Source organism: Stegostoma tigrinum, chromosome 18 (assembly GCF_030684315.1).
Source record: "Stegostoma tigrinum isolate sSteTig4 chromosome 18, sSteTig4.hap1, whole genome shotgun sequence".
NCBI lineage: Eukaryota > Metazoa > Chordata > Chondrichthyes > Orectolobiformes > Stegostomatidae > Stegostoma > Stegostoma tigrinum.
This window is the reverse complement of record NC_081371.1, coordinates 48,733,112-48,760,455: the sequence shown is the minus strand read 5'-3', so window position 1 is coordinate 48,760,455 and position 27,344 is coordinate 48,733,112. Positions and strand designations below refer to the sequence as shown.

Sequence of the window (27,344 nt, the reverse complement as noted above, 5' to 3'; positions counted from 1 at the left end):
GTCATTTGGGGAGAAACTGAGGACTGGGCAGTAGGCAAAAACCTGATGACTTCCCACACCATGCCAGCTCTAGATGATGAGGGGCTCCCCCTCAAGATTTTTTTACCATCCCTGGTGATGCCTCCAGCATCAATGAAGCCAAAATGGATGGTTGGATAGAGCAAAATAACCAAAATAGAGCATCCTGTTCCCTCAGTAACACAGCACATTGAGGTTCTAAATTGCCTTCCAAACTCATTGGTGATAGGAACACCACCTCAGATGGTGATGAATGTGGAATTCTCTACTATAAAAAGCTGGAGGCCAAGCTACTGAATTTATTTAAGAAATAAAGAGATAGATCTCTGACACTAAAGGTAACATGAGGGATGGGGTGAGAGCACAAGTACAGCATTGAGGAAGAGAATCAGTTATGGCCACAATGAATGGCGGGTCAGGTTCAATAGGTCAAATGGCATGCTCCTACTCCTATTTTCTCTATTACTGTGACCTTATTGAATGGCAGAGCAATCCACAAGGTGGAATGACCAATTCTTGCTCCTCATATACATGTACGTAAGACCAGGCAGCAGTTCAATTTTCTGGCAGGTCTAATTTTTGTTGATGGTCTAATTTATCCAATGTTGACCAAGGCATTCTTGATTCAATTGCAGACTCAACTGTAAATATAAGAAACTCATTCCATAATCTGTAAAATGTAACATCGAGTAATTACTTTCAAAAAAAAGTACATCATGAGCATTGATTACCTGATAAGACTTTAGGGTGTTTCCTTCCATTGTAGAACTTGCTAATGACATTCACAGAAACACTACCCGTTTTATTTGGATCGAGCTTCATATAGGCCTGTGAAGATAAACACTGATTTAAGTAAACAAAATGATAAAAACTGCAATACCATGTCATCCAAAGCAAATAGTTTTTAATATAAAAAATTAAAGCTGTGTGTCAAATACACCACTGTCACACTTCATTACTGACACAGCTTAATCAAAGTGGTTTCATCAGGGCAAATGCAAGAATGGAAAATTTTAAAGAGCATACAACCAATCAGCATCCTTTTCTTGTGGAGATTAAATTGTTGTGATCATCCCAAATTTGGCATTCTTGCACTTACCCTAATGAGTGCAAGATGGAAAGCTTCAGTAACATCTCTCTTTTCAGCAAGATTCAAGTTCTGTGCTAACAAGCAACTGTTAATCTGTAGTTACTTCACCGAAGAACAATTAAGCTCTGAGTGACCCCAGACTGTCTGCTGATTGGAAATTAATCTCCTGGTCTTAAAGAGACAATCATGATTTAAACATATACTGTAATATATCAATTATAGCAGTAGCCCTGTCATCACAAAGTCACTTCAAAAAAAAAGGTGTGAAGAAAGTTTCCGAAACTTGCCTGTTGGAAGGACAGAGAACGATGCTCAACTCTGGTGACAAAAGCAGTCCCCAGTGATACTCAGCTGTGATGGTCCATGAACTAGCCAGACTAGACATAGATATGGCAGCCCTGAGTAAGGTCCACTTCTCAGAGCAAGGCAGCCTGAAAGAATACAACGCTCGCTGTACCCTCTATTAGTTGACCTCAAAGTGAACAATGTCTCCTCTATGTCAGTCAGAAAATGACTATCAATAAACTTTCAATAAGCCACTAAGAATGCATCTTGTCCCTGCACCTCCCATTCCAATGCCAGCATCTGCAATTCTCATCGCCATTTCTACTCCAATCCTAAAAACTAACCCAGCTGAATAAAAGCCAGGTTTAAACGCATCTCCAGAGATAATGAGAACTGCAGATGCTGGAGAATCCAAGATAACAAAGTGTGTGTGGAGCTGGATGAACACAGCAGGCCAAGCAGCATCTCAGGAGCACAAAAGCTAACGTTTCAGGCCTAGACCCTTCATCAGAGAGCTCTCTGATGAAGGGTCTAGGCCCGAAATATCAGCTTTTGTGCTCCTGACATGCTGTTTGGCCTGCTGTGTTCATCCAGCTTCACACTTTATTATCTTTAACGCATCTCCGTTAACTCATTCAGAATAACCGCCAACAGATCAAAAATGTTATCTTTGACCATTTTAAAGCCACAAACGGCTGTGGCAGCTTGGCATGGAAGCGAGTTGCTTAGAAACTGTACCAAAAATGGATATCTACTCTTGGGACTTTGTGCAGGAAATAAGCTGTCCAAACCCAATACTTTATTTCAACAAAAAGATTTCAAGACTACATAGATGCATCCCCTCTCCAAACACTAAGATTTTGTCTGAAGGACATCCTGTATGCTGGATTCATGCTGAGTGTCAAGCAGACCACCAGGTTGTTTGCTCAAAGCTGAACTTCAATCACAGGTATAGAAACCCTAAGTAATTTTGAATCAACAGCCTGAAAATCTTATCTTGCACAGATAGATATTGGGCAACCTAACAGACCACAGGAGGACAACCTAAACTCACTGCTGATTCCACTCCGGGTGAATTCTAAGAAGTCAAAATTGCTAGATACTTCCAATGAGGTCATCAGTTTCAACATCACCAAGAACAGGGACTGGTGTGACAAAAATACCAATTGAAATTAGAAATCTGCAAAAAAAAAATTAAAAGCTCACCTTACCATGCTCTCCCGGCTCAGCTCACTAGCCAGGAGAAAAAGGCAGCCGACCATCAAGTACACAGCACTTTTCACTGTCAACTGAAGAACACTTAAAACAAGTGGTGGATTGCACTAGTGGAAAACACTCAACCTTTCTGACATTCTGTTGTTGGCTGTGGTTGATGACAGTGTCATGCAAAGTGCACTAAGTGCTGAAGAATGTTTCAAAGTTCTCCAACCAGTGATGAAGACTGACACCTTATCAGTGTGTAGTCTCTTGCCATAGGTGCTCCTTGGGAGATTTGGGTTACACAGCCCATTTCTGTGCAAATCAGCAATTTCATTTGCCATAGTCAGATTTTACTGCTTCTTACTGTCGGTGCATTGAGTATAGGAGTTCATGTTGCAACTGTACAGGACATTGATTAGGCCACTTTTCGAATATTGCGTTCAATTCTGGTGTCCCTGCTATAAGAAAGATGTCACGAAACTTGGAAGGGTTCAGAAAAGATTTATGAAGATATTTCCAGGGCTGGAGGGTTTGAGCCATAGGGAGAGGTTGAATTGCCTGAGACAATTTTCCCTGGAGTGCCAGAGACTGCAATGTGACCTTATAGAAGTTTATAAGGTCATGAGGAGCATAGTCAGAGTGAATAGTCAAGGTCTTTTCTCCAGGGTAGGGGAGTACAAAACTAGAGGGCATTTATTTAGGGTGGGAGAGGAAAGATTTGAAAGGGACCTAAGGGGCAACGTTTTTACGGAGGGTGGTGTGTGTATGGAAATGAGTTGTCAGAGCAGGTGGTGGAGGCAGGTACAATTACAACATTTAAAAGGCAGCTGGATAGGTATATGAATAGGAAGGGTTTAGAAGAATATGGACTAAATGCTGGCAAATGGGACTAGATTAATTTAGAATATCTGGTCGGAATGGATGAGTTGGACCAAGGAATCTGTTTCCGTGATGTACATCTCTATGACTCTGTTGTCAATATCATTGATATCAGCAATCAAGGCTTGCTGGGAAAGAGCATGACTGAACAGGATGTTTGTGTCTCTGTTATTATTACATTACACATTAACAAAGATAAAGTCAGGTTGCTTCAACTACCATGGTAGCACACATCTGTCTTTTGCTAGGACAATCCTGACTTGAAAACATGAGAGCAAGCTCATGGCTCCATGACTGAAGAAAACCTAAACAGCCGATATGGTTTGGCTGCAAATAGAGGCACTAGAGATGCACTATTTAGACTGTGTGATGAATAGAAGGCCGTGAGAAAAACAAAGGCCATTTTAACAGACCTCAACCCATGTATTATTGTGAGCAGAGATAGACTTAGGAACATTTCTTGCAAAACTTGGATGCCTTCCAAGGCTTCATGAAAACCAGTGTGGACATTCCAAGCACAACTCGAGCCCCTTTCGAAACTGCATTGGTATAAATCAAGGATGTGTGCTTGCCTGGACCTTATTCATCATGTTTTTCAACACAATGTTGCAGGAGGCAACAGTGGATTTTAAGAAAGGAACTATTGCATGATCCAAAATTGATGGAAGCCATTTCAAACCTAATAGATATAGGACAGATGTCAGAGGTAGGTTCTTTACTCAGAGAGTAGTAAGGGTGTGGAATCCCCTGCCTGCAACAGTAGTAGACTCGCCAAGTTTAAGGGCATTTAAATGGTCATTGGATAAACATCTGAATAATAGTGGAATAGTGTAGGTTAGATGGGCTTCAGTTTGGCTTCACAGGTCGATGCAACATCAAGGGCCGAAGGGCCTGTACTGCGCTGTAGTGTTCTATGTTCTATGTTTAAAGCGTCTTCAAGCTTACACAAAGACAAAGGGAAAACTAGGTTAGAGTCAGACTTGCAATCTTTAACAGCACAAGACCATAGAAGTAGGAGCATAATTAGGTCTTTTGGCCCATCAAATTTGCTCTGCTAATCACTTCTTTTAATATCCTAGGATTCAGTCCAGTTAGGTTCAGGGGGCATATTTGCCTTTGGCCACATAGTTTTTCTATTACCTTATCGCTAATGATAATATTGTATTTATTTCCTTTTCCCCTTTCGCCCTTTGATTATTGATTACTTTTGAAATGCTATTAGTGTTTTCCATTTTGAAGGTTGACGTATAATATTTATGTAACACCTCTGCCATTTCCTGGTTTCCCATTACTGTTTCCACAGCTGTGTTCTGCAAGTGGCCCAAGTACACTTTTGCTTCTCCTTTTCTTTTTATACGTTTTTTTTAAAAACTCCTATTTTCTAGTTTATTATGAAAAGTTTATTTTCTCCCTGGGTTACCTTTGGGTTGATTTTTAACTTTTCCTAATTTTCTGGTTTACCACTTATTTTTGCCACATTGTATGTTATTTTCTTTCAATTAGATGCTATCCTTTGTTAACAGATTTGGTGTATCCTCTTCCTAGAATCCTTCCTCATAAGAATACACCTCTGTTGCAAGTCACGAACTGTGTTCTTAAACTTCTGCCACTGTTCATCAACCATCTCTTCTGCTAAACTCCTGAAGTCCACTTTAGCCAACTCTGCCCTCATTCACATGTAATCATCTTTATTTAAGTTTGGCACAGTTCTTTCTGACCCATAATGCTCACGTCAAACTGAATGCTAAATCCATGTTATGGTCACTATTTCCAGGGGGATATTTTCCTCCAAGATCATTTATTAACCTGCCTCATTACACATTACCATTTCCAAATGGCTTAATCTCTAGTTGGATACAGAACATGTGTTCTCATCTGTCCAAGGTGGCACAGATCTTAAGACTTAAAATCAGTTTAAATAAAACTGAAGTCCTGCATCAGCCTGAGCTCCAAGAAGCAAATGAAGGAAGCCGGGCTGATTTACCTACCTATCAATTTAATTTGGTGCCAGCATTGACAAGGAGGTGGACAATAGGTGTTCTGAAGCAAAAAAGTGTATTTTACATAATCTGCAAATATATATGGAGAAACCGCAGCCCTAGAGCATAGATTTTAAGCCAAACGAGGAATTCAACCTTCCTTAAATCTTCATTCATGAGGAGACGCCAGCAGGTATCAATTATCAAAGTAATTTATCTCAAAATTACAATGGAGAAAGTCTTTAGCTAATTGGCATTATTCTCAACTTGGACTCAGAAAATCCCAGGATCAAACTATATTCCAGATATCTCAGTAAATGGAGACCAGAGGTGCATACTGGGGTTTTGGGCTGACATGAGATGATTAATTTATGGGTAGAGATACCATAAAATGCCTCCTGCCATATAGAACTAACCACACATTGGTTGGTTTATACCAGGGTTGTGGCAATGAAAGAGATTTTCAGGTCACACCTATCAGACTGTTACCCAGGTAGTTTAACAGAGATTTCAGTTCTTTGGCTATTAAACATCCCACTTGATCTTGTCAAATGTAACAGCATTAGTGTTATGTCGTCGTACAATTTAAAATAATTCACATTGACTCTTGCTGACAAGAGAGACAAGTTGCCAAAGCTTAACATCTTGCACCAGTGAGGACAAATGCAAGAGGAGTGCCAAATTTCAAAAAAAAACACAACAACTTATTCAAACAAAGTAAAGGATGCTGACTGGTTGGCCGAGGCATTGTCATGGAGAATGCTACAAGGAATTCATTTTGTTTGCATTAAGCTTCTCCTGATCCAGTTCTGCAGCCCATTTCTGTGCAAATTGGCAATTTTGTTTGCCATCAACGTAGCAAATTTATGACACTTCAGAATGACTTTATCATCTGTGGATTATTGGGGCATCTCAAATGCACAATGGATCAGATGAATGCAAATCTTTTTTATAAAAACAATTATTATTATAGATTATTTATGAATAGAAGCTTGACTTAGACACATGTTTATTGTCCATCCCTTACAGCATATTAATAGTGTAACACTGAGAAAGATAACTGTCTTACTTTCCTAACAAATGCTTTACGATACTCAATCATTTCTCCAATGACGACTTGAATAAACTGGTAATAATCTATTTCACCATCACCATCCTGATCGAGTAGAAGCCATACAGACTTAAAGTCCTACAAAAAGGAAACAAAATTTACAGGGCATGCTACGGTTTTAAACGTCCTCATTTCCAATAAGCTAAATAATGCGGTTTTGGAGCGAGTTTCAAGAATTCCAGTGGATGACAAAATAAATTCATCTCCAGATGAGTAATTCAATTAAACAATTTACTATTTGTTAGTGCCAAAGTAAATCTTTTAGATCATTTAGTAGATTGTTTTGCACTTTAAAATTGGAAAAACTCTGGTCAGTTTTTCAGGCCACACCAATGTTTATATTAATAAACTAACCAAGTTTCAGAATTCAACTATACCTTCATAACAAGCATTGTTGTCATTTTAATTTACAACTTGAAATTTGAAAACTGATTTCATCCTTTTGAACTGAATCTACCTGTTCAATGAGAAGCATCTCATGATTTAGGAGTTGGTGTCTGGCAAATGATTTGCAAGAAATGTATGAGTGATTCGACAGCTATACACGCATAACAATAGCAAGTAAATCACAATATATTGGAAGAATGGGTATATGACTAAGAGAACACAATTCAAATCCCAGACTGGCCATTTAAGTGTTTGAATTCGGTCTTGGAAACATTGAAATAAAGAGCTGCTATTAGTAAAAACATTGCAAAACATGGCAGGTTCAAGAAATGTCCTTTAAAGAAGGATACCTGTTACTGTTATCGAGGTGGCCTATTCATGACTGAAGTTTTGAAGAAGACTCTTTTTTCCCTCAAATGGCATACCAAGGCTCTTCCATATATATCAAATCTTGTGGAGAAGTTTAAGTATGCCAGCTTTGCTTATGAAACTAATATCATGTGATTATGTTTAAAAGAATATAACATTTAATCTTTCCAGTTTTACAATGCAGCAGCATTATATTCACCTTTTGAGCTCATAAATAAACACTGGTATCTCCCTCCATAAACATTGGATCACCTAAAATTCTGCCAGCAAGTGCTAATTACCAATCAATTCTGTGTTCACTTACTGACAAAGGCATCCTTTCTGGCATGGACTAGGTTTTGACATGCCTGGATTCATTTTCAAATCCCTCCATGGCCTTTTCCCTCTCCTCTCTATAACCTCCCTCAACCTGTTGAGATATCTGTGCTCCTCTGTTGTACCCCTTATTTTCTTTGCTTTACCCCGAGCAGCCAAGCCAACAGCTGTCTCGCCCTTCTCCAATTTAGTAGACACTGTTTTAGTTCCACTTTCTGCAGGACATCACTTCCACACTGATTGTGCCTGTGAAAATATTTGACCAAACCAGTGGGGAGACAATGGCCTAGTAGTATTATCGCTAGACTACTAATCCAGAAATTTAGCTAATGTTCTGGGGACCCGGGTTCAAATCCTGCCATGGTGAAATTATGAATTCAATAAAGAATCTGGAATTAAGGGTCTAATGATGACTATGAAACCATTGTCAGGAAAAAAAACCCAAGTGGATTCCCTTATGTACTTTATGGAAGGAAGAACTGCCAGATATCCATCCATATCTGGTCTGGTCTACATGTGTCTCCTAACTCCTTAACTAATGTGACTCTTAGCTCCCTCTGGGTAATTAGGGATAGGCAGTAAATGCCAGAGATGTCCATATCACATGAGTAAATAAAAAAAGTTCCCACCATAATTTTTTACTTCTCACACTCCAACTTTAAAACGTTCCTTAAAACCTACAGATCTGACCAACTGTGGGTCATCTGTCCTTACAGCTCCTTATGAAGCTCAGTGTCAAATATCTATTCTAAATATTCTAAAGTGCTTCAATTAAGTTGAAGTGCAGAATAAATATAAGGGGATGTTGTTTGTTCTGACCTTGTCAGCTAGCTCCAAGTGGAACTCCTTCAGACCCTGTTTTAGTTCCATTTCCGACAGCAAACCACCTCCACACTGTCCATACCGGTGAAAAAATTTCACCAAACCAGTCATCGTGCGAACCCCTCTATTCACAAGCTTTTCCTTCATCAGTCCTTGTTTTTGAGCAAGAAAAAGAAAGTTCAATTTGAAATTGTGTGTGCAATAGATGATTATATTCTCTTTCAATTTAATTTATCAAGAATACTTGCAGCTCAGAAGTTGCAAATCACAAGTCGTATGGTTGAAAGGCTTAATTGCTAACCTGGGTTGCTTGGGTTAGGCCCCAGCAAGAATCTTTGTAACCATAGCAGAGGTCAACTAAAGATCAGCAAACTGCTCATAACAGTTAAGGCACAGGTTAGATCTAGTGGAGTGTTACTATTCACTCAGTGTCCGAGCTGCAGGAGCAGCATGTATTTTTCATGTACTTCGTGGCCTGAAACTTTGGATAGTGATGATAGAAGCTCCAAAGTTCTTTCCAAACATTGGCTGACAATGACTCTCTCTCGATCTTACCACGGCTGTTGATGTGTATTGGAGCACTGGGAGGTTGATGCTCAACCTGCATGGCCACTTTATGAACGCACTTTCCTATGTCATCAAGTCCGGAGGTGGAATTGGAATTCAAACCTGGAGTTTCTCGATCAGAAACAAAGACACTGCCTACTATTCATGAGACTTCAGGTCTTGTAGTCACATCAATTCCATTCTGGAAGCAGTCCAGAAAACGTTCAATAAGTTGATCCCAAGTATGGAGGGTCTGTCTTCTGAGGTGAGGTTGAGTAGGTGGGGCATGTACTCATTGGAATTTAGAAGAATGAGAGGCGACCTCATTGAAACACAAGATTTTTAGGGTCTTGACAGATAGATATGGACAAGTTGTTTCCATTTATTGGAGAGACTAGGACCAAGGGCATAATCTCAGACGAAGGATCTGCCCATTTAAGACAGAAGTGAGGAGCAATTTGCTTCAGCAATTCAGAAAGCCAAGAACTCGACAGTCTGCAGTGGGGTTTCATAGCCTTTCTACTTCCACAACACCACAATATGCAAAATATTCCTTAAGATTAGTTAAATTCTTCCTAGATGATGAAGCTAGCCAAAAGGCAATGATTGGTTATTTACGGGGAAAAAAAGTTGAACATGCATCTGAGTGAACGTAATAAATGTAATAAAAACAGGAAGTATTGAAGAAATTCAGCAGGTGTGGCATCATCTGTCAAGAGAGAAATATAGTTAACAATGAATCCAATATGACCCTTCTTCAGAACATATTCTAAATCACAGTCATATCAAGCTCAAAACATTAACCGTTTCTTTCTCCACAGATGCTGGTAGAGCTGAGCTGTTGTGGATCTCCTGTATTTTCTGGTTTTACTTCATATCTACAGCATACACGTTATTTTGCTTTCATAATTAAAGGGTTTTAGGTTGATAAAAATAAACAGTACATTTACAAGCTATTGAATATAAAAGATAAAAGCTAATGATTATTGCAGACAATTCAGTTTGGTTATAGAAATTTACTGTTTTTACATTAGGACTGTCCCCTTTGACTTTTACCTTGCACAGATAGAATGGTATTTCTGTCATCAATCTCTTGTTGGGTGAAAGTTGGATTGCTGCCAGTTCTGTTGCAAATTAAGAGAAAAAAAATTATATTTTAAAATCAAAAACAGACTGCCATATACATTTGTAATGGTACCTGCAGTTCAAAATGATTCTTCATATTTTAGTGCACATTTTGTCTCTCCAGGTACATGCTCTGGATTATAGGAGAGGAAGTCTGTAACAGGTCTGGCAGTACACGTGGTGAGGGATTGAGGGCGAGGGGGATGACACTGGTTCAGAATTTAAGAGTCTTCTTTGGAGTTCTGAAGAAGAGTCATTATTGGTTATGAAATGTTAATTCTCTTTCACCCTCCACAGATGCTGCCAGATTTGCTGAGGTTCTCCAGCACTTTGTTTTTAAATTTTGATCTTCAGCATCCACAGTAATTTGATATTTTTGTAGACTTCTGTATCGGTGCTTGTTATGTTTGGCAAGATCCTGCAGTGGTTTGCCACTGCCTTCCCAGGATTGCTGGCCAGGAATCCCCTGTTCTTACCACCTGCAAGTGGTGTGTGTGTGTTGGGAGGACTTACCAGTTGATACTCAATCTGAATCTTACAGTCATACAGGTTTTACAGCATAGAACAAGGCCCTTCAGGCCATCATGCCCATGATCAAACATCTACCTATTGTAATCCCATTTCCGAGGACTTAGCCTGTAGCCTTGTGTGCTGTTTCAAGTGCTCATCTAAATAGAGCTCCCAACTTACCATCTTTTCGGCAGTGAGTTCTAGAAATCTACAATCCTTTGTGTGAAAAGTACTTTACCCCCATTTTCCCTCTAAACCTGTTGCTTCTTACCTTAAAGCTGTGCCCCTGGTTACTGACTCCTCTACCAAGAGGAAAATCGTTTGCCTATCTAGTCCATCAATTCCACTCAGAACTTTGTACATCACAATCAAGTCCCCTTTAACCTTCCCTGCCCTAAGGAAAATAACCCCAGCCTATCTAGATTTTCTTCATACTTGAATCGCTCCAGTGCAGGCACTGTCCTGATGAATCTCCTTTGTACCCTTTCTATGCAGTGATGTCCTTCCTGCAGTGATCAGAACTGCACACAGTACTCCAACTGTGGCCTAACATTATATACAGCTCCATCATACCCTTCTCGATCTCATATTCAATGCCTTGCCTAATAAGAGCAAGTATGCCTGCTTGAACACCTTATCACCATATCCTGCTGTGTTCAAGATCTATGGACATGCACACAAAGAGCCCTTTGATCCTCTGTGCTTTCTAGTGTCCTCCCATCAAACTTTTCCTCCCTCACCTCATCAGTACACCAAAAATGCATTATCTTTTCAAGATTAAATTCCATTTACCTCTGGTCAGCCCATCTGAGTGACCCATCTTTATGGTTCTATGGCATTTCAATGTATCATAAATGCATCTTCTGTGGCCATCAAGTCCTAGAGTGGGACTTGAGGCCCTAGCTTCTGATGCTGGGTAGCCTCCCACTCCACCATAAGATCTCCCATATGCTAGCTACTAAATGTAATAGTAATCCTCACTACGGCTGCTTCTTTTAGAGATAACAGTGTGGAGCTCATCTCTTTTGAACTTTTTTCATGGGAGTTTTCATTTCCCACCCCAGCATCTCTTGAGAAATTGTAAGCGACCTTCTTAATGCGCTGCAGTCAAAGCAGTATAGGCACACACACAGAGATTTTCCTTAACCAGATTAATGCAACTCTGACTTAATACTGGATCTCAGAGGGAAAGAAAAATCAACCACATCACTGTGATTCTGCAACCACATATAGGCCAGACAGGATAAACATGGCAGATTTCTCCCCTGAAGGACATTAGTGTACCAGATGGATTTTTACAACAATTAAGGATCGCTTTTACAATAATTTGATCAATTTATGATTATTAATTAGACTATCATCTTATTCAATACTTATTAACTTATTGAATTATAATTTCTCCAGCTGCATTAGTCTGGCCTAGTAATTCAGAAGCCCAGTAACCTTACAATTGTGTTACAAGGGTCAAATCTACTTCTGCAACACCGTGGCTTGGTTTTCTACATTAAAAACACAATATAACACAGTGAACCTGAGCATCCTATTTAACTCCTAGAGGAGTTTCAAACCCCATATTCACTATCAAGGCTGCCTTCTTCTATCTGCATAGTATAACACAGGTATCCATGCTGAAGTCCATATCTTTGCCTGAATGTTGTGTTATGTGATGTGGTCAGCACACTTTTAAGTCATGCTCATGATACAATCATCACACTACAGTATGTGACCCAAGTGCTTAAAGATCTCATGTTCTATCTTATATTGGACCATCTGAAGCATGACACTCTACTGGAAGTACGTTGTTACTTACTAGACTACTGGGGGTGTATTGTGACATACTAGCTTAGACACCAGGACACATCCATGCCAATGAAACTACTGTACTCAGTATTAATTAGTTGTGATAAATGTGTGCTGGATTTTTCAATACCACAATATCTTTGTCTAGTTTCTTACATTATGGGTGAAGTCACCTGAAGAAGGAGCAGCGCTCTGAAAGCTTGTGATTTCAAATATATCTGTTAGACTCTAATGCGATGTCATGTGACTTAAGACTTGGGGTGCTTACAGGGAGGTTTTAAGGAAAGCCTTTAAAAGGGAACAACTCTATCTAGACAGAGTTACTGTTGCAGCTCCATGACTCTTCAGTTATGTGACAGAGAGCTTACCTATTTTGGTGATCAAATTTGGATTCTATCCTGCAGACAGTCATTTCCCCATTCTTAAGCCTTCTTAAAACCATCTGAGGAGTTCACTTTATCTATCTTCATGACTTATTACTCCTTTATTGAAATTTTTTAAAAAGGCAGAAGATAACAAGCGGTTCTTCAAATACTTACAGCAATGAGTGCTTTGCAATTTCATCAATTTCAATGATCCGTAAAATTAATAACCGTTTCTCTTGGATACTTGCCGGAAGACCAACATGCTGTGAAGTCAGGAAGGTTAGATTTGCACCCTGGCACAGAAAATAAAGGAATTTAAAAAGTTAACACCTTATACACAAAACAAGGTGCAACCCTAGAAAACAAGGTGTAGACCTGGATGAACACAGCAGCATCAGAGGAGCAGGAAAGCTGATGTTTTGGGTCTGGACCCCTCTTCTGCAACCCTATCAGTCCTCTCAGGTCAACCCAAAAGTCCCAATGACATAATTTTGAAGAGAGGTTACTCCAAGTGTCCTGGCCTATACTTCATGTTTCGACACTTGTTGCTGAAATAGATTAAATCACTATGATCACATTGTGAGAGCTTCCTGCATGCATTCAATGCTCCAGTTAGCCATGCAGTTTCAAATAAAGTGGCTATAAAGTGTTTCAAGTTATGCCAGGAGCAGTTTAAGACTTTATTTCTTATTTAGCCTGGAGATGGAGCACTATTCATATCAATGCAAATAACAGCAAGGCAGTGGAAGAGATACAGTATGAAATCACTGGGATAGCGCCAGGGATAAGGAGAGATTTTAAAAGTCACATAAGCCAAAACATGGAATTATCTGCCGTAAAACCATTGTTGAAGCAACGATTATTTTCAAAAGGAACTGGACAGCTACTTGAAAACAGAATTAGTATAACTACGTTGCAGCATGAACTGGAAAAGGGGAGATGACATTATAATTATTGTAGAGGTGATAATCTGTTTCTGTGCTGTAACGTTCTGAAATTCTGTTACATACCACATTGAAATCTCCAACATCATACTGTCTTCTCTTTCGCCTACCATGTTGATGACAGTAAATGCCCCTTTGAATGAATGGCAATGCTTTTGTCCTGAAAGAAAACCCCATTTTTACTTTAAGGAAGTCAAAGTTAAAGGAACACCATTATCAAAGCCAAGTCTAAACATACAGGTCACTGCTAACTGTCAATACGTCTTTACAGCCTTTGAGAAATGTTTCTACTTTTTAGGAATGCAAGATGAAGCCACACCCTTTCTATGTAACACAGTTCAAAGGGAACATGTGACAGATCATCCGTGTGCCTTGTTTCCAATCATAAAAGATTCCAGGGGTAAATTGCAAGGAAAACAAGCAACACCAGTTAGTATTAGACAATAAATTTTGGCCTAATCGCCCTTAATAAGTTGGTGGTGAGTAATCCTCCTGAAGCATTGCAATTCTTGGGGTGTAGGTACACTCACTGTGCTATTCGGGAAGGAGTTCCAGATTTTGACACAGCAATACTAAAGGAACAATGAGATAGTTCCAAGTGTGGCCTATGATGATACTGTGGCTTTAAGAAGTTTATTTTGTCTGGGAGTTTTTTTTTAAAAAGAGAGGTTTTGAGCCATAGACACCAAGCTGTCCAGTCAAAGCCCATAAAGTAAACTGCTTGCGAGGCCTTGTTTCTTTTTAAAGTTGGAACAATAGAAGCAACTTGAAGGGATGCAATCAGGCTCCCACAGAACCAGGGTTTTAGTTTAGATTTCAGTAGTAGTTGGGATTTTTAAGCTGTCATCCATTTCTCTCTGTTACAGAAAAAAGTTGGAATTTTCTCTTTCTGCTGCCAGAATCGCATGTGAGACAATTTGTTTTACTGGCTTCGCCTTGCCAAGGATGTATTTATGGGATGTTACTGTATTGGAACAGTTGTTGATTAACAGTTAGATAACATATTATTCTGGTAAGCTTCCTGATAGAGTTAAGTTATCCAAATTCTTCTTTCTTTTGTTTGTATTTTAACTATAGAGAAGGAATAAAATATGGTTTTCCTTAAAGCCAAGTAGTAGAACTAATTGAATTACATTTGGGACACAGCACCTTACACGTCTTTAAACAAGATAAAAGTTAAGATCTGGGCTATCCCTTTGATTTTTTTGAAAGAAGTTTGGTCTGGTCCATAACAGACTTAGAGGAGAATACGCAAAAAAGGTCTTCCCGTGCATTTGCTGCCTTTGCCCTTCTACAGCATCACCACCTCTCCTGCTTGAAAATATGTGTTGTTTTAATCATCTGAAGTGAGGTAGGCCTAAATAGTGAAGATCGCCGTAAGTTGTGAAGATCAACGTCATTATCCAAAAACAAATGAAAGGTGGATTGTTTGCCCAGAGCACAGTATCACAGATTATTTTGAATATTCAGCATGGGGGTTTCTCTAGATAGGTTCAGTCTCTTGCAACTGTCTTTTGTGTTCAACATTGGGAAAAAAAACACTTGAATCAACTCTGGTTCAGTGTAGGCATGCTGTTCTCAGAGTTGCTGGAAAAGCTCAGCATCTGTGAAGGGAAAAACAGAGTTAATATTTCGGGTCTGGTGACCCTTCCTTAGAAGATTTCCTAAACGTTAACTCAGTTTTTCCCTTCACAGATGTTGCCTGACTTGCTGAGTTTTTCCAGCAACTTTGTTTTTATTCCTGACTTACAGCATCCACTGTTCTTTCAATTTTTTATGCTGTTTTCAGAGTCTGAATCTGCTCAGAGTGTTCTTCCAAGGAATCCAAGAGTAAATATGGGCTGAGACTGCAGTGCAGCACTGTGTGTGGGGAGTACTGTCAAATGTGCCAAGTTTCAAATGAGGTGTTAAGCCAACAGCCTGTCTGCTGCCTGAAGTGATTGTAAAAGAGCACAAATCACAATTTTGAAAAGCAGGGGGTCTCTCAGTCTCTTGACCAGCATTTATTACTGAATGTCAATCATTAATACAGATGTTAGAAATTGTTGCCAGGGCTCCCCAAAAACAATGCATGCACTTCAAAATTACTTAATTGGCTATGAAGTGTTTTGGGACATCCTAAGGTTGTGAAAGGTGCTAATTTGTATACAAAAATATGAACTGTTTTTCCAGTAAAGCTTGAATCACAACAATTTTGCCTACTCTATCAATTGTAGCAAAGTATTTGATTGCTGTGCAACTTCAGAAATTTTTTTAAAATGCAATCTCAGATATTTGTCATGGATGAACACGTAAACTGCATGGGCCAAAATGAGAAAAACAAACCAGACGCATCCCCAGACAGACTGAAGTGGATCACCAACAATACAGGTCAGACACACTTGTGCAACATCCAATCGGAGTTAAAAACATGAGATTTAGGAGGAGTTGATTATTCAGTATAATTGTGGCTCCAAATGTTTATTTACTGTGTCCGATAGGAGGAGACATACCTGTTTTTCCCGAAGTGACGATGTTCATATACTGTAACAGACTTGTCAAATGCAAAGAAGAAACCAATTAGTTCTCTGCATGCATCGCGTCCATTCCTGTTTAAAGAAAGAGTGCATACAAAGTAGGCAGGTTCTTCAACCGTGCAATGAACATTTGAACATCGAACAAGGGTTGCCATTTGGTCCTTCGAGCCTGCTCTGTCATTCATTCAATCTGATCATGGTTGATCTCATTTTGAACCCAAGTCTACCTTCTGAAACCTCCAATAATCTTTCATCCCCTTTGGCAATGCAAGAATTTATCTACACATGCCTTAAATTTTCTAAGGATTCTACATTCATTGCCTTTTGAGGAAGGGGATTCCAAAGACTCAACTCACACAAAACAAATCTCCTCTGCTGTGTTAAGTGGGTCCCCTCTTATATTTGAACTATGGCCCTTAGTTCTAGATTATCCCACGAGGGAAAACATTTCGCTTTTACATTCACTGTTACATTCCCTCAGGATCTTATATGTTTCAACTAAGTTAACTGTGACTCTGCTAAACTGCAGAGGATACAGGCCAAGCCTGTCTAACCTACCCTCATAAGACAATCTGCTCATTCTAGATATTAGTCAGATACAGATACAGCACAGAAACAGACCATTCACCCAATTCATCCGTGCCAACCAGATATCCCAATCTGACCTAGTCCCATTTAACAGCATTTGGCTCATATCCCTCTAAACCCTTCCTATTCAAATACCCATCCAAATGCCTTTTAAGTGTTGTAATAGTACCTGTCTCCACCAGTGATAATGGGAACTGCAGATGCTGGAGAATCCAAGATAATAAAATGTGAGGCTGGATGAACACAGCAGGCCCAGCAGCATCTCAGGAGCACAAAAGCTGACGTTTCGGGCCTAGACCCTTCAGTCTCCATCTCAGGCAACCAGCTTGTAACTGATGTCCATTTCAAGCCCACCGACTCCCACAGCTACCTAGAATACACCTCCTCCCACCCACCCTCCTGCAAAAATTCCATTCCCTATTCCCAATTCCTCCGCCTCCACCGCATCTGCTCCCACGATGAGGCATTCCACTCCCGCAATCCCAGATGTCCAAGTTCTTCAAGGACCGCAACTTTCCCCCCACAGTGGTCGAGAACGCCCTTGACCGCGTCTCCCGCATTTCCCGCGACACATCCCTCACACCCCGTCCCCGCTGCAACCGCCCAAAGAGGATCCCCCTCGTTCTCACACACCACCCCACCAACCTCCGGATACAGCGCATCATCCTCTGACACTTCCGCCATCTACAATCCGACCCCACCACCCAAGACATTTTTCCATCCCCACCCTCGTCTGCTTTCCGGAGAGACCACTCTCTCCGTGACTCCCTTGTTCGCTCCACACTGCCCTCCAACCCCACCACACCCGGCACCTTCCCCTGAAACCGCAGGAAATGCTACACTTGCCCCCACACCTCCTCCCTCACCCCTATCCCAGACCCCAAGATGACTTTCCACATTAAGCAGAGGTTCACCTGCACATCTGCCAATGTGGTATACTGCATCCACTGTACCCGGTGTGGCTTCCTCTACATTGGGGAAACCAAGCAGAGGCTTGGGGACCGCTTTGCAGAACACCTCCGGTCGATTCGCAATAAACAACTGCACCTCCCAGTTGCTAACCATTTCTACTCCCCCTCCCATTCTTTAGATGACATGTCCATCATGGGCCTCCTGCAGTGCCACAATGATGCCACCCAAAGGTTGCAGGAACAGCAACTCCTATTCCGCTTAGGAACCCTGCAGCCCAATGGTATCAATGTGGACTTCACCAGCTTCAAAATCTCCCCTTCCCCCACCGCATCCCAAAACCAGCCCAGTTCGTCCCCTCCCCCCACTGCACCACACAACCAGCCCAGCTCTTCCCCTCCACCCACTGCATCCCAAAACCAGTCCAACCTGTCTCTGTCTCCCTAACCTGTTCTTCCTCTCACCCATCCCTTCCTCCCACCCCAAGCCGCACCTCCATCTCCTACCTACTAACCTCATCCCACCTCCTTGACCTGTCCGTCTTCCCTGGACTGACCTATCCCCTTCCTACCTATACTCTCTCCACCTATCTTCTTTTCTCTCCATCTTTGGTCCGCCTCCCCCCTCTCCCTATTTATTCCAGAACCCTCACCCCATCCCCCTCTCTGATGAAGTGTCTAGGCCCGAAACATCAGCTTTTGTGCTCCTGAGATGCTGCTGGGCCTGCTGTGTTCATCCAGCCTCACATTTTATTACCTGTCTCCACCACTTGCTCTGGCAGCTTGTTCCATTTACACACCAACCTCTGCTTGAAATGTTTCCCGTTTCAACTTAAACCTACGCCTTCTAGTTTTGAACCTCCCCTTTCCTAGGAAAAAGACCTTTGCTATTCACCTTATCTATGCTCCTGATGATCTTGTAAACCTCTACAAAGGTCACCCATCAACCTCCTACGCTCCAGTGAAAATAGTCCCAGCCTATCGAGCCTCTCCTTATAATGTAAACCCATCCATTCCTGGCAACCTCCTGGTAAATCTTTTCTGAGCCCTCTCCAATTTAACAATATCCTTCCTATAGCAGGGTGACTCAAACTGTACACACTATTCCAAAAGTGGCCTCACCAAAGTCCTGTACAACCTCAACATGACGTCCCAACTCCTATACTCAATGGTCTAAGCAATGAAGGTTAAAGTGTTAAATGCCTCCTTAACCACCCCATCTACCTGTGACACAAATTTCAAAGAACTATGTCCCTCAAACTCTAGTTCTCGCTGTTTGACAACACTACCCAGGGCCCTAACATTAACTGTACAAATCCTGCCCTTGTTCATTTTATCTAAATGTAATACCTCACATTTATTCAAATCAAACTCCATCTGCCACTCCTCAGCCCATTGGCTGAATTGATCAAGGCCCCTTTGTAACTTTAGATAACCTGCTTCACTGTTAACTATACTACCAATTTTGGTGTCATCTGCAAACCTATTAACCATACCTCCTAACTTCTCATCCAAATTATTTATATAAATAACAAACAATAGTAAACCCAGCACTGATCCCTGCAGAACATCACTGGTCACAGGGCTCCAGTCTGCAAAACAACCCTCCACCAGCACCCTCTGTCTCCTACTGTCAAGCTAATTCTGTGTCCAATTGGCAACCTCTCCCTGAATTCCATGTGATCTAACTTGACTAACCAGTCTACCAAGCAGAACCTTGTCAAAGGCTTTACTAAAGTCCATGTAGACAACATATACTGCTCTGCCCTCATCTATCTTTTTGGTCACATCCTCAAAAAAATTCAATCAACTTTGTGAGATACAATTTTCAAGCTCAAAGCTTTGCTGTCTATTCCTAAACAGTCCTTGCCTCTCCAATTGCACATAAATCCTATCTCTTAGAATCCTCTCCAAGAACTCACCCATCACTGATATCAGACTCACTGGCCTATAGTTCCCAGGCTTCTCCTTACAGCCTTTCTTAAATAAAGGCACAACATTGGCCAGCCTCCAGAATCTCACCTATGACTGTAGATGATAGAAACATCTCTGCTAGTAGCTCTGCAATTTCTTCCCTAGCTTCGCACAACATCCTGGGATAACGTGATTAGGCCCCAGAGATACATCCACCTTTGTGTGTTTGAGACCTCAAACACATCCTCTTCCGTAATGTGGACTGTTACTAAGATATTGATATTTATTTCCCTAAGTTCCCTAGCCTCCATGTCTTTCTTTACAATGAATACTCAACATGAAGGAAGGGAACATGTTATGTAAAAACTGTTTCCAGTAATTGAGGAGACTAGAATGAGAGTCAAATGAAAGATATTTGGGAAAGAGAGCACAAGAAATGTCTTATCCAAAGAGAAACTGTGCAAAATATTTGTTCAGTATCTCTCCCATTTCAGACTCCATTGCCTTTGAAACAAAGACCAACAATCTGTTTGCCTCTGCTATTAACCACCGAACTTGGATGTAAACTTTTTGTGATTCACATTATGGAGCCCCAAATTTATCTGTTTCAGAGCTTTTTTTGCAGTTTCCCCATTAAAATAACATCCAGCTCTTCTACCTATCCTACCAAAGTGCATAACCTCACATTTTCCCACATTATATTTTATATTAAGACATTCTCCCCCCTCATTTAACCTTTCTAACCTGTCTACGTCCTTGTGTAGACTCTAGGCAATTTATGAAGAGGACATTCAACTCAGAAACATTAGATCAGTTTCTTTTTAGATAAAACGTTTCTTGTGCTTTTTGTCCCAAACAATTTCCATCTGAATCGCATTCTATTCTCCTCAATTACAAAACAGTTTCTGTCTAATCCATTCCCTTCCTTCATGATGAGGGAGGCTATTCTGGTCAACCTAATTTATTTATCCAATACTCCCAAAATAGCATACAACTCTTGCTTAGGTTGGTGTTCACATTCTTTGAAAATATCAGCACATACAATATAGATATAGGAGACACACACGCACATAAACACACACACTTAAAAAACACTTAAATCTGATAAGATAATATACCTTGAAATAATCCGGGCATCAAAGCGCAGCTTGTTTGACAGCACATTTTCGGTCAATGTTGAACTTGTTTTTACCCTATTAAGGCAATAAATATTAAAGATAAATCCAATCGTGGATTCAGGAGAAATCTCTTTGCTCAAGAGAGCGGATACAATATGGGACTCATTACCACAGGTAGTAATTGAGGCGGATAACTTGGATATAAATTATGGGAACCTGGATAAGTGCATGAGAAGGAGATTGAAATGGTGGTAGTATTGTCGTGGTAATATCACTGGACTAGCAATCCAGAACTCCTGGATGTTGTTCTGGGAGCATGGGCTCACCATTGCAGATGGTGAAATTTTAATTCAACAAAATCTGGAATTAAAAACTAATCTAACAGTGATTATTACAGATTGTTGTAAAAATCCCATCTGGTTCACACATGTCCTTCAGGGAAGGAAATTTGCCAATTTTAATTTGTGTAAGCAAACCAAACTTGAGCGTTATTTATAACACCAGAGGAACAGGGAGAAATCATCCTTTGACCTTTGGGGCCAGTCCAATACATAGCGGTTTTTTCCCAGTTTTTGGAAGCCCCATGTTTCTGAGTGTACTGAGATCATATGGAGCAGAGGGAGAAGTTAGTTAGTGATGCATGATTTGTAATTACACTCTTGTACAATAACCTTAATTGCCATTTTGGGGAACATGACTCTATTTTTCTTCCTGAAAATGGCCACAGGGTTATCTGCATTCCTCACATCTCCCCTGGAGTTAGCATCACTGCTGACTGAGGGGTTGAGCCAGAAATTCTACTGTCTAAATGAGAATGCAAGCAATGATGGAATTCAGGCTGTAGCATTATCTCACAATCATGAAGTGGTGTCACTATTAATTCACATTTGTGAGTGTTTTAGGAGAAATCATCATCCCAACAGCTCTGCCCTCTTGAGCATTCCCAGATATCATTACTTCAGAGTGGCCAGATCTTCAGCCACCTGAGCCCTAAACACTAGAATTTTCTAAATCTTTCTTCATCTTTACTTCTTTCACCAGGCAGCAAATGTTGTATCATTATTCAGGAAGGGATGAAGGGATAAAGCAAAAAAACTACAGGCCAGTTCATCAAATTCAGCGGTGAAGAAACTATTTGAAGCAATTCTGAGGGACAGATTAATCTGCATTTGGAGAGGCAGGGATTAATCAAGAACAAGTGGCAGATGGAGTTTAATTCAGATAAATGTGAGGTGCTGCACTTGGAAAGGCACATCAGGGCAGGTATTATACATTTAATGGTAAGGTCTGGGACATGTTTCTGAACAAAGGGACCTTGGAGCGCCAGTTCTTAGTTCCTTGAAAGTTGAGTCACAGTTAGATAGGATAGTGAAGGTGGTGTTTGGTAAACTTGCCTTTACTGGTCGGAGCTTTGAGTATAGGAGTTAGGACGTCATGTTGCAGCTGTACAGGACATTTGTCGGGCCACTATTGGAATACTACATGCAGTTCTGGTCTCCCTGCTAATGGAAAGATATTGTGAAACATGAAAGGGTTCAGAAAAGATTAACAAGGATGTTGCCAGGGCTGGACGGTTTAAACAATAGGGACAGGCTGACTGGTCTGAGGCTATTTTCCCTGGAGTGTCGGAGACCGAGGGGTGACCTTACAAAGGTTTATAAAATCATAACAAGCATGGGTAGGGTGAAAAACCAAGGTCTTTTCCCCATGGTAGGGGAGTCCAAAACTAGAGGGCATAGGTTTAAGGTGAGAGGGAAAAGATCTAAAAGGGACCCAAAGGGCAACCTTTTCACACAGATGGTGGTGCATCTATGGAATGAGTTGCCAGAGGAAGTTGTGGAGGTTGGTACAATTACAACATGTAAAAGATATCTAAATGGGTATGTGAATAGGAATGGGTTAGAAGGATATAAGCTAAATGCTGGCAAATGGGACTGGACTTATTTAGGATATCTGGTTAGCATGGACAAATTGGACCAAAGGGTCTGTTTCCTGCTGTATATCTCTATGACTATCTCTATGACTTCTTTCAAGACATTTAAGAAAAACCTATCTCTGTCTGAGCTGTGTCCTAATATCTGCTTATATGGTTCTCTGACAACATTCCTGTTGGACTTGTCTTGGTCAATCTCAGAAGGTATCAAAAAACCTAACAGTCAATTAAACACTTCTGTTTTTGAGCATAGCCACCATTGTAATGAAGGAAATCATTTGCACACAGCAAGATCCCAGAAACAGCAATGTGATAATGACCAGCTGATCTGTTTGATTTGCTTGTTATGGAAAGTACTATCATGGGATATTTTAATTTCCATTTCAGAAGTTTTCATGAAGACTCTGGCTTAACACCTACAAAAGACAGTACCTCACCATAGAATTCCGTCAGCATAGCACAATGTGCGAGCCTAGATTATGTGCTCAAATCCCTGGCGTGGGACTTGACCTCACACTTCCTGACTGAGGGATGGGAGTGCTACCACTAAGCCATGCGTGACATTCACAATTAGCATATGTAAACAATTTAAGGCAGTCTTAAAACATTCCATAAACGCATACCTAGTTTGATGTAATTTTCTACTTTTAAAGCGCAGGGGTGCAGAGCCAAGCCCAGGAAGAATAGTTTGTTGCTGACTCAGATCGGTGGTGCCTACATCTTGTCCAGGGTCACTGATGACTGCCCTTTATTGAAAGAAAACACTCATGTTACAGTGGCTTGATAATTCATCAATAATTTTTATTAAAATTGTGGCTATAATGTAAAGAAACATTGAAGAATCATTTATGACCATTTAGGGTCATAATTAAGTAAATCAGGAAAGCGAAAATTGAATGGGGTCACCACAAAGTTAGTTGATGGATCAAAATGGAAAGAAGGGAGTGAGGGTGAAGCACATGAGAAAAACTAAGAAATTTAGAGGAAAATTAAAAGAAAGGATAAAATGTGGCTTATTGTTTTGTAGACAAACTATCCAAATGATATTGTGAAGGATTAAAAAACTTTCAAAAATATATAATCTTCAAAATATTTTATTTGGTTACATGATGTGGGTCGAGGCGTCATTGACTGGCCTAACATGTAATCAGCAAACATCACCACACCTGACTGTGTGATGGAGGGAAGGTCTCTGATGAAGCAGCTGAAGATGATTGGGCCTAGGGTACTCCCCTGAGGAACTCCTGCAGTGATATCTCGAGGTGAGGTGTTTGGATTCCAACAACCTCAACCATCTTACTTTGTGCTGGGTTGAATTTGTCCTGCATTTTGTATGCAGGACATAGACTGGCAATTTCCCACACTTCTGTACACACATCAGTGCCAAAGGTGTGCAGTAATAACTTGGTTAGGGACAAGACATTTTCTGAAACACAAAACTAGACTGCACAACTTTAAGGTGAAAGGGGAAAGATTTAAAAGGGACCTGAGAGGCAACTTTTTCAAGTAGATCGTGGTGTGTGCGCGTGTGCGCCAGACGAAGGAGGCTGATACAATTACAACATTTAAAAGGCATCTGGATGGGTATAAGAATAGGAAGGGTTTAGACAGATATGGGCCAAATGCAGGCAAATGGGACTAGATCACTTTAGGATATCCAATCAGTATGGAAATACTGGAAGCTGTACAACTCTATGACTCTAAATTTTCAGTATTATTGTCATAATGTTAGCAGATCCCATGACCTTTGAAGCATTGAATGTCTTCAGCTATTTCTAGACATGGACTAAGTCAAATTTGCTGAACACTGTCCCCAGCAACACAAATGCCATTCAGTGGAGGCCAGGGTAGGTCATCCACTCAGCACTTCTGACTGAAGATGGATACAAAGGTTTGGGCCTCATCTTTTGCACTGACATGCTGAGCTCTCCCATCACTGAGAATGGAGATATATGTGTATAACAACTTGTTAGCAGTTTAATTATCCACCACCACTCATGACAAGATGCGGTGGGGTTGCAGAGCGTAGATCTGATCTACTGGTTGTGGAATAACCTAGCCTATCTATCATTTGCTGCTTGTGTCATCTGGCATGCAAGTAGTCCTGTATTGTAGCTTCACCAAGTTGATACCTCCTGCATCCTTAATTGTACCAGATTTGATGACAATGGTACAGTGGGGAATATTCCAGGGCACGACTTTACAGATTGTTGTTGAATGCAACGTGTCTGCTGCTAGTATCAGAGATAATGGGAACTGCAGATGCTGGAGAATCCAAGATAATAAAATGTGAGGCTGGATGAACACAGCAGGCCAAGCAGCAACTCAGGAGCACAAAAGCTGACGTTTCGGGCCTAGACCCTTCATCAGAGAGGGGGATGGGGTGAGGGTTCTGGAATAAATAGGGAGAGCGGGGGAGGCGGACCGAAGATGGAGAGAGTATAGGTAGGAAGGGGATAGGTCAGTCCAGGGAAGACGGACAGGTCAAGGAGGTGAGATGAGGTTAGTAGGTAGATGGGGGTGCGGCTTGGGGTGGGAGGAAGGGATGGGTGAGAGGAAGAACAGGTTAGGGAGGCAGAGACAGGTTGGACTGGTTTTGGGATGCAGTGGGTGGAGGGGAAGAGCTGGGCTGGTTGTGTGGTGCAGTGGGGGGAGGGGACGAACTGGTCTGGTTTAGGGATGCGTTGGGGGAAGGGGAGATTTTGAAACTGGTGAAGTCCACATTGATACCATTAGGCTGCAGGGTTCCCAGGCGGAATACGAGTTGCTGTTCCTGCAACCTTCGGGTAGCATCACTGTGGCATTGCAGGAGGCCCATGATGGACATGTCATCTAAAGAATGGGAGGGGGAGTGGAAATGGTTTGCGACTGGGAGGTGCAGTTATTTGTTGCGAACTGAGCAGAAGTGTTCTGCAAAGCGGTCCCCAAGCCTCCGCTTGGTTTCCCCAATGTCGAGGAAGCCACACCGGGTACAGTGGATGCAGTATACCACATTGGCAGATGTGCAGGTGAACCTCTGCTTAATGTGGAATATCATCTTGGGGCCTGTGATAGGGGTGAGGGAGGAGGTGTGGGGGCAAGTGCAGCATTTCCTGCGGTTGCAGGGGAAGGTGCCGGGTGTGGTGGGGTTGGAGGGCAGTGTGGAGCGAACAAGGGAGTCATGGAGAGAGTGGTCTCTCCGGAAAGCAGACAGGGGAGGGGATGGAAAAATGTCTTGGGTGGTGGGGTCAGATTGTAGATGGCGGAAGTGTCGGAGGATGATGCGTTGTATCCGGAGGTTGGTGGGGTGGTGTGTGAGAATGAGGGGGATCCTCTTTGGGCGGTTGTGGCGGGGGCGGGGTGTGAGAGATGTGTTGCGGGAAATACAGGAGATGCGGTCAAGGGCGTTCTCGATCACTGTGGGGGGAAAGTTGCGGTCCTTGAAGAACTTGGACATCTGGGATGTGCAGGAGTGGAATGTCTTATCGTGGGAGCAGATGCGGCGCAGGCGGAGGAATTGGGAATAGGGGATGGAATTTTTGCAGGAGGGTGGGTGGGAGGAAGTGTATTCTAGGTAGCTGTGGGAGTCGGTGGGCTTGAAATGGACATCAGTTACAAGCTGGTTGCCTGAGATGGAGACTGAGGGGTCCAGGAAGGTGAGGGATGTGCTGGAGATGGCCCAGGTGAACTGAAGGTTGGGGTGGAAGGTGTTGGTAAAGTGGATGAACTGTTCGAGCTCCTCTGGGGAGCAAGAGGTGGCGCCAATACAGTCATCAATGTACCGGAGGAAGAGGTGGGGCTTGGGGCCTGTGTAGGTGCGGAGGAGGGACTGTACAACGTAACCTACAAAGAGGCAGGCATAGCTGGGGCCCATGCGGGTGCCCATGGCCACCCCTTAGTCTGTAGGAAGTGGGAGGAGTCAAAAGAGAAGTTGTTGAGGGTGAGGACGAGTTCGGCTAGGCGAATGAGGGTGTCGGTGTTGGGGGACTGGTCGGGCCTGCGGGACAGGAAGAAGCGGAGGGCCTTGAGGCCATCTGCATGCGGAATGCAGGTGTATAGGGACTGGATGTCCATGGTGAAGATGAGGTCTTGGGGGCCAGGGAATTGGAAGTCCTGGAGGAGGTGGAGGGCGTGGGTGGTGTCACAGACGTAGGTAGGGAGTTCCTGGACCAAAGGGGAGAAAATGAAGTCCAGATAGGTGGAGATGAGTTCAGTGGGGCAGGAGCAGGCTGAGACGATGGGTCGACCAGGGCAGGCAGGTTTGTGGATTTTGGGAAGGAGATAGAAACGGGCCGTGCGGAGTTGGGGAACAATGAGGTTGGAGGCTGTGGGTGGGAGGTCCCCTGAGGTGATGAGGTCATGAATGGTGTTGGAGATGATGGTTTGGTGCTTAGGTGTGGGGTCATGATCGAGGGGGCGGTAGGAGGTGGTGTCGGAGAGTTGGCGTCTGGCCTCGGCGATGTAGAGGTCAGTGCGCCATACTACCACTGCGCCACCCTTGTCTGCGGGTTTGATGGTGAGGTTGGGGTTGGAGCGGAGGGCTGCCCGTTCTGCGGGAGAGAGGTTGGAGTGGGTGAGAGGGGTGGAGAGGTTGAGGCGGTTGATGTCTCGACAGCAGTTGGAGATGAAGAGGTCAAGGAAGG

General features: G+C 42.0%; 1 protein-coding gene across 6 annotated transcripts in view; it reads right to left on the bottom strand.

Moving 5' to 3' along the window:
- The window catches only part of caps2 (calcyphosine 2), a 51,142-nt gene that overhangs the window by 2,319 nt on the left and 21,479 nt on the right, over nt 1-27,344 (bottom strand). For all 6 annotated transcript variants that reach the window (XM_048548850.2, XM_048548853.2, XM_048548851.2 and 3 more), the window contains 9 exons: nt 23,346-23,468; nt 20,790-20,864; nt 16,238-16,333; nt 13,812-13,905; nt 12,976-13,094; nt 10,058-10,125; nt 8,453-8,607; nt 6,521-6,640; nt 750-846 (listed from right to left, as the gene is read on the bottom strand). In XM_048548850.2, the coding sequence (XP_048404807.2) occupies nt 750-846; nt 6,521-6,640; nt 8,453-8,607; nt 10,058-10,125; nt 12,976-13,094; nt 13,812-13,905; nt 16,238-16,333; nt 20,790-20,864; nt 23,346-23,468 (947 nt within the window). The remainder of the gene's footprint in view (nt 1-749; nt 847-6,520; nt 6,641-8,452; nt 8,608-10,057; nt 10,126-12,975; nt 13,095-13,811; nt 13,906-16,237; nt 16,334-20,789; nt 20,865-23,345; nt 23,469-27,344) is intronic.